Source organism: Hipposideros armiger, unplaced genomic scaffold (genome assembly GCF_001890085.2).
Source record: "Hipposideros armiger isolate ML-2016 unplaced genomic scaffold, ASM189008v1 scaffold_479, whole genome shotgun sequence".
NCBI lineage: Eukaryota > Metazoa > Chordata > Mammalia > Chiroptera > Hipposideridae > Hipposideros > Hipposideros armiger.
The window spans coordinates 583,709-598,915 of record NW_017731829.1 but is presented as its reverse complement, the minus strand read 5'-3'; the positions used below and the strand labels follow the sequence as shown (position 1 = coordinate 598,915).

Genomic DNA, 15,207 nt, shown 5'->3' with positions numbered 1-15,207 from the left:
CCACTTGGGGAGGGGCGAGACTGATTCGCCCCATCGATGGAGCCTGCTCAGAAAAGGGCAGGCGGAGGTCACCTGGGAGGCCAAGTTCAGGGCCTGGGGCTGTGAACACTCAGCCAGGTTCATTGGGCCCCTTTTGAGGGCAGAGTCCTCCGAGATGCTCCAAGACTCAAGCATTCAACAGGAAAAGGCCTCTCATCACACAGAGCCACCTCGTCCCACAGCCGCTCAACCAACAGCTAGAAACCCGCAGCCAGGAGCCAGTTCCCATTCCCACTGCACAAGGGTCTCAAGCATTGCTTTGGCCTACAGACACTGGAGGGTGTGGTGGGGACATCTGCCTGGGGCACGCCCAGGCCCAGGAGGGAACACCAGGGTGCCCCAGCTGACAGTGGGGACTGCGCCCATTTGGCGTGTGGACTGGGCTGAAGGTCTCTTCCTCAAGAGGCCACCGAGCTTAGGTCCGGAGGAAAAATCCCGGCTGGCTGCCCGGGACCCACAGTCCCATTCTGCTAAGGCTCAGCTCCTGCCCAGTACCCCCAGCCCCCCACTTCCTGCTGATTCCGACTAGGTGTGAGCTCGAGAACAAGGCCCTGTGCCGGGCAGCTACGGGGCTGCAGGGACGGCCAGGCCCAGTTCCCGCCGCCTGCAAGCTCACGGTCCACTTAGGGGGAGACAGTGAACGTGCACGGAAGGGGAGCTGCTGCAGAGACAGGGACGCCGGCACCAAGACACCCGCCCCACCATGCCCCGCAGGCCTGACCGCCATCCCTCCACTGTCACGCGGACTGGAACCCATCGCCAAGGAGCCAAGAGCACAGGTTGTGCTTGTAAGCTTCCCCAGAGAAAAGAGACGTTGGGATAAGTCAACATGGAAGAAAGACATCGAAGAAGCGAGGGGTCACCGCCTACCAACAGCCACCCACCCCTGCTCGCAGTCACCTTCCTGTCTCTCTCAACCCTCCACTTGTCCGAGGCTGCAGCAGAGCCCAGACCTGCATGAAAGCTGTGCCAGCACCCAGAGCGGTAGCATGGCTGGCACCAAGCATGCTAGGACAAGAAGGTGGGCTTGGCACAGGACAGACTATCCTCTGCCCTCACGACAATGCAGAAAGGTGGGCAGGGTGGCCAGCCACCCAAACCCTTCTGCCCCCAGCAGGGTGTGCCCCCTTCGCCAGGCAGACCACAGTCCTGGCCCCAGGACCAAACTGGGGCAGGGCACAAGGACACGCGTCTTGTGGGTGCGCCTGGCGGAAGGTCCAGGTACTGACACAACACACCACACTCACGCTAGAAAAAGCTGGCACTTTTTATTAATGGTAGGTGACTAATAAATACATTACGGCAGCCAATAAATTATTACAATAACTAGAGATTTATTAAACCAACGAGTCACTCTACTTACAAAATTACAGTTAATACGGGGTGGCTGGTGGTGGCAGGGTTGGGAGGTAGGGCTACTGCGCCTAAGATAGGTTTGCTAAGGAGGGAGGGGGCACCCAAGTGCACCCCTGCCTGCGATGGGAGACGGGAGTAGAGTGGCGGCAGCAGCAGAACCGGGAGGAGGCCTGGGGGCCAGAGGACATGTGCAGCGGGGGCCCAGCGAGGGGCTGGGGCCAAACCAAGACGGGTAGAGAGAACTGGAGGGGAGGGCCTGGCTGTGCAGGGAGGCGGCAGGAACTGGGGGGCCTTCTTTCTGCTTCTGCCTCGACCTGTCCCTCCCTCGACAGGGGCCTTCGTTTCACTGGGGTGTGGTCTGTCGGAGGCCCGGAGCCCCCTGAGGGAAGGCCCCACTGTGCTTTCTGGGCACAGTGGTTCAGGACTCGCCTCGCTGGGCCACCAGCATGTGGCAGCAGCCCACACCTTGGCCCTGTTCCCTGGTCTGGCTGTTGTGTCCAGTCTCTGCCCTGGGCTTCTGGAACCCTTCACTCTGTAGGCTAGTGGCTCACGTGGGGGAGCTGTCTGGGGCTGCTAGCCTTTAGCTAGCCACAGCTGGAGTCTCAGGCTTCAGTTCCTGAGAACTGCCAGGCGGTGCCTGGAGGCTTCCAGAAGGCTCCGAGATGAGCAGAGGCAGCCCGAGGGGCTGTGAGTGCTAGGCTTCTCAAAAAGGGGGCTGGGCAGGCCGCCTCCTGGTCTGGAGGAGAGACCGAGGCCCAGATTGTGATGGATTTACCTACCAAGAGGGCTGAAGAGGGCACGAGGTCAGACCGAGGGACAGCTGGGGGAGCGGTCAGGAAGGAGGCAGGCGAGAGGAGGGAGAACCTGCAGAAGTTGCCACTGGGCATAAACTGGGACTGTGTTGGGGGGGCCGTGGGGTGCACAAGCTCCCTGGGCAGGTCTCATCTTGGCAGAAAGGGAGGGCTTGGGTGAGACTCCTGCGCCTTCCCTGTTGGGGCCTGTAGGCAGCCTGGTTACAGGGGCTCTGGGTGGGGAGGGCACTTGCCTCGGGGGAGGCTCACTGATGCCCACCGCAGTCGTGTCTCCAGTTCCCACCAGTGGGGTGTGGAGCTGGGCTGGGAGGCAGAGGTGCCTGCTGGCACCAGCTATAGTGGTGGCCCTCTGCCTGGGCGCTGCTGGGGCCAGAGGGAAGGGACAGGGCACTGGGCATGTAGGGCCTCCATGGGAGGTGGCCATGGAACCCAGAATGTCAAAGCTGGGCTCTCTGCTCAGGATGGGGGCAGAGTCCACACCGGCCTCAGGCCCGAGTTCACAGGCACAGCAGAGCCCCTCCTTGGGCCTCGTGTGCTGCCCCCTCCAGTCAGGCTGGAGAGCCTCGGCGGCCTCTCCCAGCTGTGTGTGAAGGCTGAGAGCTGACTCTTGTGGGGGGATGCAGTGCAGGGCACAGAACTTGCCTGCAGGCTCGGGATGGCAAGCACAATTTCCATGGGTTTGGCAAAGGCGTCCCTTCTAGAAATAATTTTCCCCTTGCCCTGCTGAATTAGAGCCAGTCAGAGAGTTACGCATGGCCCCAAGTACAGGGCCACTGTGGTGAAGAGACCCACCCATTTCTGGTCACTCGCAACATCTCCCCCTCACACCCACACCCACGACGGAGCCAAAACTCATCTGTCACCCCAAGTCATTCCCATGGTGGAGCTGCTGGTGACGACATGGACGGGCGACGCAGTAGACAGCGAAGGAGTTATACCCTGGATACCCTCTCCTCAAGGGATTACACCAGACAGCCAAGGACCCCCTCAACATGCCGGGGCGGCACTGAGCAGGGAAGAGTGTCTGAGGGAGAAAAGGCAGCCCAGGGGACACATGGGCAGGAAGGCCCCAGGCACCCTGCTCCCCCAGCCTCCCAAGGCTGCAGCTGGGAAGGGCGGGGGCCTGACTCCTGCCCGGTGCGCGGGCCGCTGTGGGCACTAGAAAGCCCTGGGCCTGGACGACGGCCTCAGAGGTGGGGCTTGGCCAGCATCCCCTGCTTCTTGTCGGCTGTCTCTGAGTCTGGAGTCACAGGGCAGAGCTGGGGGCACAGCTGGCCACACCCAGGGTGGTGATATCAGGAAATAACTGCTATGTCTTCAATGTTGGGCAAATGCTTAACTGGCCCTGTCTTCCCATGACAGGACATTGGGGCTGGTGGCTCCAACGGCCACAACCCAGCAACTGGCACAAGGTGCAGCGCACACGGTGAATGAAACCAAGTGGCCTCGGGCTGGCCCCGGCTCCGACAGCCTGGCTGCCTGTGATTTCCCGTAAGGATGAGGCAGCAGCACGGGAGCCAGACCAGGGAAGGCTCCCCCAGTGGCACTCGCCCCTGTAGGCATTTGGCACTAGGGACGGTGCCCTGGGTCTCCCGTGCACCACCCAGAGCTCTGGGCCTGTTGGAGCCAGGAAGCCCAGAGCTGTTGGCATGGTGGGGTTCTTCCTGGCTCCGGGGCAGTCGGGAGGCAGGGAGTCCAGGGGTCTTGCCTGGCCCTGGGGCTGAGCGGAGCTTGGAGTGGAGGTTGGAAGAGCAGAGGGGGCCAGAGAGCTCTCAAGGGGCAGCCCCTCTCCTCCCATGGGCACACCTGGCTCCCTAGGCAGAGCCTGCCACACAAGCGCCCAGGGTCTGCCTGTGGTGGTGGCATCAGCCAACTGGAGGTGCCTAAGAGCGAGAGAGAGGGGTGCTGGCTGCCCGAGGCCAGCCTGGGCCTGGGCCGCCAGAAGTTACCCCACCCCTTTCTGCTCAGGAATCTCGGCAACAAAACCCCTTCAAGGGGTCCTAGGACTCTTTCCAGAGGGTGGCGGGGGGCCTGGTATGTGGCCCCTGGTAAGTGCATACTTCAGAGTGGTGGTCCTATCCATCTGCCCTCCTCTGTCCCCGAGGGCTGGCACGACACCAAGGGCTGTGGACAAACTCTCTGGTTTTTTAACTGAGAAAAAAGGAAGCTGGGGTGTTAGCCTCAGGAGCTGTGTCCACAGCCCCCTTGAGCCTCCCCAACTGCAGAACCCATCCCCAGCCCAAAGGCCCGCCTGCCCCTGTAATTTGAGTTGGAGTTACTGCGATTTGAGAAGGAGACGCATGTCTGCTCATATCTGGAGCAGCTGCCTGCCACCTGGGTGATGGGAGCAGGTACACGGCTCACGCCTGGGCCTGCAAAGACTGGGGGTGAGGCCCCACGGCAGCCAGCGCGGGCGCTCCTCTCCCTCAGCACCCTCCCCCACTGCCTCCCGCGTCTCCCTTGACCTGTCCAGGCACCACGGGACTCGAGCCCTCCCACCATCGACCACATGCCTTTGCAATACGTCAGTTTCAGAATCAGTTACAGACCTGTAAGGCGTCATGAATATGGGTTCCCCAGAAGGACCATGGGGAGCCCCAAGGGGGTGCAGGGAAGGATAGCTCAGAGAAGGGCTTGCACCAGGGGGCTGAGATCCAAGGGGAGGCAGGAAGGAGGCATTTGCCGAGGCCTGAGCCCTCGGTCCCACACGCAGTCGGCCTGGTCCCACCCTGCCTTTCGGTGACGGAGCTGCCCCCGACCAGAGAGAACCCAGGAAAAGCTGAGCAGTGTCTGCCACTGCCCCTACCCCTGCCAGGACCCTGTCCCAAGGCCACCCCCACCACCTAAACCCCAGAAGACAGGAGAAGACGCTGGGACTTCGAGTATGAGTCACCAAGCGTAGGACGTGCCCGTTCTGGGCCAAACGGCAGCCTTGGCCCCCACACGCCTCTCCCTGGGGTGAAACACTCAGAGACGGAGCAGAGGCCAGCGCGTGGCAGGCAGGCAGGCAGCGAGTGGCCCATCTCAGGCGGGGTGCAGCTACTCGGCACCCAGCCCAGCCCGTGTCACCACACGCTCTGATGTCTTGGGGGCGGGGCGGCTGTGGGGGATTTCCCTCCTGCCCCCTTGGTGCCAGCCGCTGTGCTTCTTTGTCAAGTGCAGAGAGTGGTCTGAGAGGTGCTGGAGCTCTGGTTCCAGGGGGTGGGGGGCAGGAGGCCGGGCAGGGTGGCGGGCAGCTGGGGGCGAGGCCGGGACTCAGTAAAGGCCACAGCCCCGCAGGTTTTTGGCGATGATGACGTCCGTCACAGCATCAAAGACAAACTGGATGTTGTTGGTGTCGGTGGCGCAGGTGACATGGGTATAGACCTCCTTGTGAGCCGACTTGTTCTTGCTTTCGTACTGGGCCTGGATGTACGCCACGGCTTCCGTGAAGGTGCTGGGGCCTGCGGGAAAGACCGGGAGGGCAACGGGTGAGGTGAGGCCACAACTGAGGACAACCCTGGAGGAGACATCTGACGGGCACGGGGAACTTGACAGCTCTGCTAAGTCCACAGCGAGTCATGAAGTCAAGTCAGTCGTCCACATCCAGTTTAAAAATAATGGCGAAAGCAAACTAGCAAAGCTCACCGTCCCTCACCTGTGTTACGGGCGAGCCCTGTTTCATGAGGCTCCTGTTCTTTTATATAACGCACCTGACTCCCCACGCAGGTGGTCTTTCTTACTGTGAGTCCGGCTCAAGGCGGTCTGAACCAGCCCCTGGCTGACCCACGCCCTGCAGGCAGGTCCTCTCCTGTCTGTGATTCCTCAGAGCACGCCTAGATGTCACCTCCCTTGGCCGCTGCCGGGCAAGGTGGGCAGGAACTGTGTGGTGCCTGTGGGCCACCCTGGCCTCCTTCTCTTCCTCTCACCCCTCCTTCTCTCAGGCTCACCATCCAGGGACCAGGCACTGTCAGGCGCGTTGACATGTGGCCTCCCTTGGGGTGTCAGAGGGTTTCCAGGAGAGCAGCTGCTGTTTGGGGAGGAGCAGTACAGGACCCCCAGCTTTGCACGGAAGCCACCACAGGCTCCGAACTGGGGCCCAGGCCCAGGCAGGGCTGCCACGACCCGCTGTGAAAGGGAGGGGGGCTGGATTTTGGAGCCACAGCGCTAAGCTGGGGTGGCTGCTCTGCAGACTGGAAGTCTGGGAATGGTGTGCCTGGAGGGGGTGCCAGCCCCCAGGGATATGGGCACAGGCCACCAGGCCTGGCCTTGGGGCTCTGCCAGTTCGTAGCTCTTTCCTAACTTTGGGCTGGAGGTGAGGGATGGGACCTACCGGCAATCCCTGAGGCCTCTGAGCCCCAAACCAACCTTGGTGGCTGACCCGTCCTGCCTGCTTCTGACACAGGCCACCATCCAGGTCAACTAGGGACCCCCAACTTACAGCTAAGAGGAGGCTGGCTGGTGGGTGTGAGGGCTGCCGAGCCCCGCCCCCCACCGCTGGCTGCACATTGCTGGGGGCCTGGCCTACCCGGCAGTTGGCGTGATCTTGAGAAAGGGGAAGATAGAGTGAGCTGTCTGGCCGCAAGTCATGGCCTCCATGTCCACTTTCAGGGAAGTAGGGTCAGGCTGGGGGCTCCCCCAGCAGGTTTGCCTTGTTGGGGCTCTGCTGCTCTTGTGCTCTCCAGGCCGGGGGCTGGTCAGTTTGGGGATGCCCACTCACCTCTGACCAGGCCCTGGCCACCTGGAAGAGTCGATGGGCACTTGGGCTGCTCCAGCCACCCTCACTGCTCCATGGGGGGGCCTGGCCAGGCTGCCTCCTCTGACCGCCCAGCCGCCTCACAATTAGGTAGTAACGGTGACAGAGGTGGCCTTTAGTTTTGTGTTGGATTCTATGTGGTTGAGTCCTGAGCATCCGCAGAGGACAGGCCAGGGGGATTGGGCTTCAGAAAGGGGGGCCTGCTCCCTCAGGGAGTCTGCTGGCCAGGGGCGCAGTGCAGGCCCCTGCTGTCCCCGCAGGGGGGCGGGGAGTCTCTACCTGTGTATTCGGGAAAGCAGATGGTCAGCGGGGACTTCTTGATCTTCTCCTCAAAAATGTCCTTCTTGTTGAGGAACAGGATGACGGACGTGTCCGTGAACCACTTGTTGTTGCAGATGCTGTCAAATAGCTTCAGGGACTCGTGCATGCGGTTCTGCAACAGAGTGGGGGGCAGGTGAGGCCAGCGGTGCCCAGGGCCCTGACCCACCGCGGCCACCACGCAGCAGGGCAAGCCGAGGAAAGGCCCACCCACGCAGCCGAACGCACCATGGACGGACGGGGACGGGGGGACCCACAAGGACAGACGTGACGTGGTTCCTGCTTCATTCAATACGCAGGCAGGGTGGGGCGGAGCAGGGCGGACAGGGCGAGGAATGTTGCCCCCAGCCTCCCACCCCCCCAGAGAGGGCTGACCCGGGATGGGGACAGCGAGGTCACTGGAGGGACTCCAACTGACGGAGAGGACATGCACCATGCACTCAGGGCAGGGGCTGCACCACCATTCAACACGGCTACACGGAACCGAGGGCCATGCAGATTTCTCCACCAGGGTCTCATTTGGATTCGCCAGCAGGGGTGGGAGGCACGCATTCAGCTGGGGAACATTAACCGAGGACTAGGAGGTCCTCGAATTAATCCAGAGTTGGAAGCAGACACCAGGGGGGACAGCATCTGGGGGGTGATCTTGCTGTGGCCTTGCTGTGGTTGGGGATTGCATTGGTTGGCTGGGCCATGGCTGGGCGGGGGCAGCTCTGGGTGAGCTGCCCATTGGGGCTGGTTTTTTTGGGAGAGGGTCCAGAAGAACCCCAAGAAGAAACCCGGCAAAACAGGTTAAAACAGAGAGGAAGATAAAAACCCAGCAGAAACATGAGAGAGAGAGAACCCCCCCCCAAAAAAAATTGGTTCAACCAGTCTCGGGGCCAGAAAGTCAACCAAGGCCAGTCCACCCTGAGGCCTCTGCGCAGTCTCAGAGGCAACCGTGGGCTGCGTGGCTGGAGATGGAAGGCGGGGGTGGAGAGGACCAGCCTAAGCCAGGCGGCCGGTGAGGGGTGTGAGGCGGAGTGGGCGGGGCCAGGCATCACAGCAAAGTCACCCGGTGCCCCGAGCACCTGCTGCTTTCAACTCTTAGCTGACGGTTTCAGTTGGAGGGAGGTGCTTCATACCTGCCCGGCTTGGAGGGTCTCTCAGAATCTGCTCATGGTTTTGGCCTTGGTTTGGCAAATTAAGGCCCTGTAGGCGGTGGTGACGTAGTGGTGGTGGAGAAGTTGTGGCAGGCTGAGGCCCAGCGTCGCTGGAGCCCCCAGCCTGAGGTACGAGAACTGGATGAGGCCCTGGGGTCCCTAGTTGCGGTGGACAGGGTGGCTGGCTGGTTGGCAGGCAGCCACCAGCCCCAGGGCCCATGGCCGAGCTCCAGGAGCCATCTCAAGACACATGTGTCTTGGGCAGCCCCAACTCACGCCCTAGGCCCTGGAGGACACCCAGGGCTGACCAGAGAGGAAGGCCGAGGACCAAGGACTGGTCAGCAGGGCCTAGCTTTTGCTCCCAGGGGCAGAGTGTCTGTAGCCCACAGCTTGTCCTTCAGCCATGAGCCTGGACAGGGGAGCCCGACAACTGCCATTTATCGAGTGGGGTCCCAAGTGCAGGCACTCTGACGACTCTGAACTCTGCGCTCTTCACAGCTGCCTACGAGGCTGCGCTCCCACAAACATTGCTATTTTAAGGACAAGGAGGTGGCGCGGCTGCCACATTCATGCAGCGGCAGGGCCCGTGCTGGACCCTGGGCCAGGTCTATCTGGCCCCCCAGCTGCCCAGCTGCCATATGTCCCAGACACACAGTCGTTGGCTTAGCTCTGCAGCAATGGTGATGCTCTTACTGCTGCCAGCAAGGACCCACCTTCGTGGGCTGCTGTCTAGTTGTCAAGTCCGTTCCTGTCCCCGGAAGGCGTGGCCGCTCTTTCCTGGGCCACATAGCTGGTCCGCCTTGGGGAGGACAGGGCCCCAGGGAGAGCCCGTTCCTGGCCTGGGCCTCTGTGCCTTAGCCTTCCCAAGGTCCTCTGCTCCAGCCCATGTGAACCGGGGAGAAGTGCGGAGGTGAGAGAAAGGGCAGGAGAGGAACGCAGAAGGCAGGAAGGCGGAGGAGAACGGAGGGAAAGTGCCGTAGGTCGTGGGCCCTGCTCAGCGGCAAAGGCCGGTGAGGAGTTCACAGGGGGCTGGCCGGGCTGGACAGGGCGCGGGCGGGCAGAGTGGAAGGCTGTCCGAGTGCGAGGCCTGGCACCGGCCCAGCCCCATGTTAAATGGGGACTCGAGAGCCATGCAGCTTGGGCCCCGAGGCTGCCAGCTGCACCGACACCCCTGTGCTTCCGCCCTGGGCTCCAGAGGTGAGTGAGAGCCCTTGCCCCATGGTTGACGGGCCTGGGACTTGGGTTTGAGCTGTCTGCAGGCCTGGCAAGGCAGGTCCCAGGGGAGAGGCCTGTTCCCTTTGACACCCATGGCTGGGTCAGCGTTGCACTCACTGCGTCAGCTCCGCTCCCCACTCCCCGGTGTTTCGAGGAGAGAGGAGCCCACAGGAGCTCAGACCACAAGGGTGGCCAATCAGACCGTGAGCAACGCCTCGAAAAGCCGTCGACCAATGGAACAGTGACAGACGTGCCAGGGCAGCCCCTGTGCGCGGAGGCGTTGTGGGGGTGGCCAGGGGCCGACCTGGGCTTTGTGGTCAGTGAGTCGGGTCCAAGCACAGCCCTGGGCGTGTGTCTACCCCCGGCCCACCCTCAGCTCTGGTGATCTTAGATGCCACAAGCTCGAGGCCACTGAGAATGATGACAGTGTTACCAGAAGGAGCTGTACAGCCGAGGCCCTAGGAGCCTCCTTCAGGACAAGGCACAGCTTGGGGGGCTTTGCTGACCCCCAAGTCAGGGGTGCAGCTGGGCTTGAAAGGGGGAGGGCAAGATGGACAAACCAGCATGTGGCTCGAGTCTGGACCACCCCCCCCACCAGCAGCGGCTTCAGCTCCAGTCTCATCAAAGCCCCATCACTGCGTTGGTGCCCCAGGACGGCGGCTCCTCCCCACCATAGCACGTGTACCCCACAGCCCACACCCCGCAGCGCATCGGATCTTCATAGCAGCCTTTGGGACCAACAGGCAGAATTGATGAGGAAACAGACCCAGAGAGGACACAGGCCTTGCCCGAGGCCCACAGTGACCACAGGCCAGCTCCAAACCCCAGTGCTGAGTCCGAGAGACTTGCGGCCAAAGGTCTAAGAGTGCGGCAGACAGAGGAGCTGACGGATGCCAAGGGCGGTACCTCACAGCCCGGGAGCCCCACTCCAGCAGGTGCTGTGGGTTTGTCTCCAGCCACCCTGCGGGTGCCCCACACCAACCCCTGGCTTCCCTGGCAGGCTCTGGCCTGTGGGCTGCAGCCCAGACGGGGACTCTCAGTGGACCCCCCAGCTCAGGACAATCACCAGTCGGCACTGCTGTGCCAGAAACGGTTCCAATTCCTTCCCGCAGATTCTCTCATCCACCACCGATGGCCCCACGGATAGGTCCTACTGTCATCCCCGCTTCAATAGATAACAGTAACTGAATTCAGCAGCAGACCAGGACGAGGCCCAGAGAGACGCAGCACACTTGCCCCGCGAGTGCCCCCTCACCCCAGGCCAGGCTGGCCCTTTTTCTCCGAGGTCACAGACTAAATGCCACACGTCGTCAGAGGCGGGAGCTACGCTGGCCTCCTGTGGAGGTGCCCCAGCCCGCTGGCCACAGGCCCCAGTCGCCTCTCCTGCCAGCAGCCCGCCCGCACTCAGGGACGGCTGTCAGGGCTAAGAACCGCTCTTGCTGTCTTATGCTCACTCTTGCTTGACTGCACCCTGGGTTCTCCTAGGACTGGCTGAGTTCAGTTCCAGCCTGGTGGCCTCTGTGACTCTGCCGTGTTTACTGAAGAGGCACTTACTGCCCGAGACCCCAGATCTGCGGAGATGCGCATGATCAGTCTGTATGATCTGCACTGGCGTCACCAGGCGTTCGCCCAACGGCAGAACTCTCAGCCACCACAGGGCCGCGTGGGCCACTGAGGCTGATGGCAGCCAGTCCTCCCACTTCCCCCTGCAGGCCTGGAGGGCTCAGGCCACTCACCGTGGTCTCGTCTTCGTGGAGCACCTGGTCATAGCCGCTGAGCGCGACGCAGAAGATGATGGCCGTGACGTCCTCGAAGCAGTGGATCCACTTCTTGCGTTCAGATCGCTGGCCCCCGACGTCAAACAGCCTGCCAGGGAGACAGGGAAGCTGGGGTGGAGGCGGTGGGGCCCAGGCAAGTGAAGGGGTGCCTGGTCAAGCCGAGGGGCGGGAGGGGGTACCTGCATCCCGGAGCCCCGCTTCAGGCGCTGACAGACTGACACTGCCATCCTCGGGGTGGGAGCAGCTATCACTGCTTACTGTCCCCTGACTGGCTGTGTTTACATGTAGTGACTCAAAGACCTGTCCTCAAATCTCAAGAATTTTACTAAGGGGTGAACCTCAGGTAGCCCCCAAGAAACACGTCTGCGGGGTCCTCCTGTCAGCGCAACATGCACACCCTGTTCCAGGCTCTCTGAGGGCATCTGTTCATGTCTGTGCTTTGGGAAACGTCCCAACCAGCCTGGGAGCGAGGCAGGCAGGGACTGTCACCTGTCCTGTGGAGGAAAAGGGAGGCACCTAGGGGTTAGGTGCCCAGGGTGCTGGCGAGAGCCAGTGTGCAGGGCTGGGGTCTGACCCAGGTCTGTTGACAGATAAAGCCTCTGACCCGTCCTGTGCCACCTCTGCCGGGCAGATGGGTGCCGGCCTCTCCTCCTCTCAGACCCTCCCTCAGGGGGCATGAAGGCTGTGGGAAGGGACTGGGCAGGTGGGGCCGTGCCCTGGAAGAGGTCAGTCTCACACTCTGCAGCCTCCTTGGCCTGGGAAGCCTGTGGGCACACAGCTGCGGGGGGCTGGGCCCTGACCCTGCGTGCATAGGGATGCCAGCCCCTCCAGACCGAGGACTGCAAGGAAACAGGTCTGGTTCGTGTCTGTCACCACGTCCCTCAGATCCTGCTCCCTGCTTTGAAATACAGGGTGCTGGCTGATGGCCTCTGCGGCCCTCCAGGGTGCTTATTCTCAAATTGCCTGCTAGGCAGCGCTGAGCCCCGGTCCCCACCCTGTGCATTTGCGGGGTGAGTGGGAAAGACTGAGGAGACTGGAAGGTGAGAGGCACCTTGTGGGGTCACTTAGCCCATGGCTGGCTCCCCAGGTTCAGGGGAGGCCTAGAGGCACCTGTACCCAGCACAGCTCTCATGGTCCTGCGGAGAGGCTGCCCACGGGCCCCGGGACCAGGAGACAGGCCCTCAGCTCTAGTCTGTATAGGAATGGGCTGGGGCTCGGGAGCGGGCGGCAAGTGATCTGGAATCCAGCCCTCCCAGGCAGGCCCTTACACCTGTCTGTCCCTGCAGTCCCTGCCCTCCTGGCCTCTCTTCCTGCTCCACTAGACACCCAGCAACCACACCTAGAAGGCAGGTGGGGGCAGAACATGGGCTCCTGGCCTCGGTGCATGGAGGTCGCCCCAGGTGGAGACACTGCCCTCCAGCAGGGCCTGAGAAGTTCAGCTGCAACCTCAGTGCCCTGCTCGGTGGTGCTCAGAGCACCTGGGCTCAGGTTAGGTTCTGTGCTTGGGGATGGCCTTGCTCCTCCCAGGCCTCAGTTTCCACATTTGCACCAGGACAGGATGGGTCAGCTGATCTGTAAGCCCCTTCCAGCTCTGAGATTATGTGGGTCCTTGGGGTCTCACAGATATTGTTTGGGTTTGTCCACCCTCATTCCTACCCCTCCCCACAAGGTGGCCTTCAAGGTGATGCACCCTTCTCCTCCTCAGATGTCACCCAAGGACAGGCTCCCTTCCTTTGTCCAGTTAACCCCTCCACATTCCTCAGAGCCCCACTCTAGGACCCCTCTTCCAGGAAGCCTCCCTGCTCACCCCAGCCCTCAACTTGATGGAAAATGGACCTATAGACAGGTCCCTTCTTGAATCTAACTGTCCCCACACGAAAGCTCCCAAGGCAGGGTGATAGCTGGGTGCTCCAGACGAGCTGAGGCTGAGAGACTGGGTCTCGGGAGTCCCATGGGCCTCACCTGAAATGGAGGTTCTTGAATGTGAAGTGGGTTTCTACGATGCCGGTAGTTTTGACCCTGGTTCGGAGGATGTCCTGCTCAGTGGGCTGGTAGTCGGTGGCTCCGATCCGATCCAGGCTGTCCAGGTAGCTGGGGATAGCAACACATAGGGGACCATGGACCAAGCTCTGGGCACTGTCCTGTGTTTGCTGAGCCACCCCCATTCAGAGCCAAGTCCCCACCAGGGATCCCTGCAGGCCACTGTGGAAACGACGGCACCACCTTGTCCAGAGCCAGGTGGGGTCGCGGGTGGGGGTGGCGATCGAGGAGGAAGGGACCGAATGTCCTGGTCACACATTCTCAAAGAGCCTCTAATTCAGACCACAAGGGGCTGTGCACACAGCTCCAGGCACACCAGACAAGATCACACTTTTCAATGAGAGGAACACGTTTAAAATGCTGTTTTGTCATTTCCTCATCTTGAAATAATAACGGCGAGCAGTTGGGCTCTGTTCTTCATAGGTGTTGTCATATTTCTGAGTTAAATGTACAATTCTACAGGCTAGAAGGCAGGGTCAATGAAGGTCAGTGCCTTGCTCAACTGTGAGCCGGGGCTTGAACCAGGACATCTGGCCCCAGAGTTCCCGCTCTGACCAGTTTGAGAGGTGCCTCCGAGGGGTCCCCCCCCCGAAGCCCCCCTGCCCTTTCCACACGTCCTGAGAGTTTCCCCAGGGATCGGTAAGCCTCTCCCCATTTGATGCTCTTGGAAGGGAGGGTCAGAGGTCACAGCCGGCCTCAGGGCTCTCTTCCCATGCCACCACTTCTGGAAGCAGACCCAGGCCAAGCACCGAACGGGCTTTGGGGTCTGCATGGGTTAGGTTTGAACCCAAAGCCAGGGTGGAAGCTGGGAAATCAGGAAGGAGGGAGCTGAGCCAGACCTGCAGGCCGTTCAGTGATCTACAGTGACCCCCAGGCCCCGAGTCTTCAAGCCTGGGGGTAGGGAGCCACACACAGCCACAGGGGAAGCGCCCTGAGTGTGCAAGACACAGGTCGATGAGGGGTCCCAGGCTGCATGTGGAAGGGCTGCACGTTATCAGCACTTGGCCCTGGGATCTGCTGGAGACCCGATGCCCTGGGGCTGGGAAGGGCAAACGCCTTCCCCATTGAGGGGCCCACTGGTGAACCAATGCCGTAGGCCTGCCTCAAGTCCTTGTGAGAATCTGCCCAGCTGAGGGGCCCGTGGGCACGCAGAGGCCTGGAGTGGAGGAGGAGCCTGGGATACAGGCCTGGCGGGCCGGGAGTGGTGAAGTGGGAAGCAGGTTTGGCGGGGAGCAGGTAGCAGGTGAGTCCGGAAGGGGGTGACAGTGGTGGGTGCGGCACAGCACGTAGGCCTGGAAGGGCACTGTGAGGACTTGGGGTTTTACTCTGAGTGAGATGGGAGGAGAGTGTGGAAACAACGGCTGTAAGCAGAGCAGGCGGGGAGGGTCGGGGGAGGCCTGTGAAAACGTTGCAGCCATCCAGGTGAGGTGATGGCAGCTCTCCCCACAGTGGCAGCTGTACAGGGCACGAGAAGTGGGGTGCGGCAGGAAGAGCCAGCGAAAGCCGCCTCCACGGGTTGAATGGAGCGCGCTTGTGGGGGGAGGAGTGGAGGCTGAGCAGGCTTGCGGGGAGGGTGGGGGCAGGAATGCAGCGGGCACGTGTTAACTTGAGATGTGTGGACATGTTCACATGGATACTCACTAGGCAGGACTCAGGAGGGAAGGCTGGGCTGGCGATATTACTTTGAGAGTTTTCTAGGTATACGAGGAATTGGAAGCAATGAGGCTGGACCACCCAGGCATGAGATGGCCATGGAGGGGAAGAGGTTCATG

General features: G+C 61.6%; 1 protein-coding gene across 1 annotated transcript; it reads right to left on the bottom strand.

Annotated features, from left to right (window-relative positions):
* Positions 1 to 1,288: 1,288 nt before the first annotated feature.
* On the bottom strand, positions 1,289 to 13,694 carry LOC109395628 (guanine nucleotide-binding protein G(o) subunit alpha-like). Its single transcript, XM_019666818.1, has 5 exons — positions 13,579 to 13,694; positions 13,358 to 13,486; positions 11,354 to 11,483; positions 7,222 to 7,375; positions 1,289 to 5,650 (listed from the first exon to the last, which is right to left on the bottom strand). Exons 1-5 carry the CDS (start codon positions 13,692 to 13,694, stop codon positions 5,463 to 5,465), a joined length of 717 nt encoding a protein of 238 aa, XP_019522363.1. The 3' UTR covers positions 1,289 to 5,462.
* Positions 13,695 to 15,207: the final 1,513 nt, after the last annotated feature.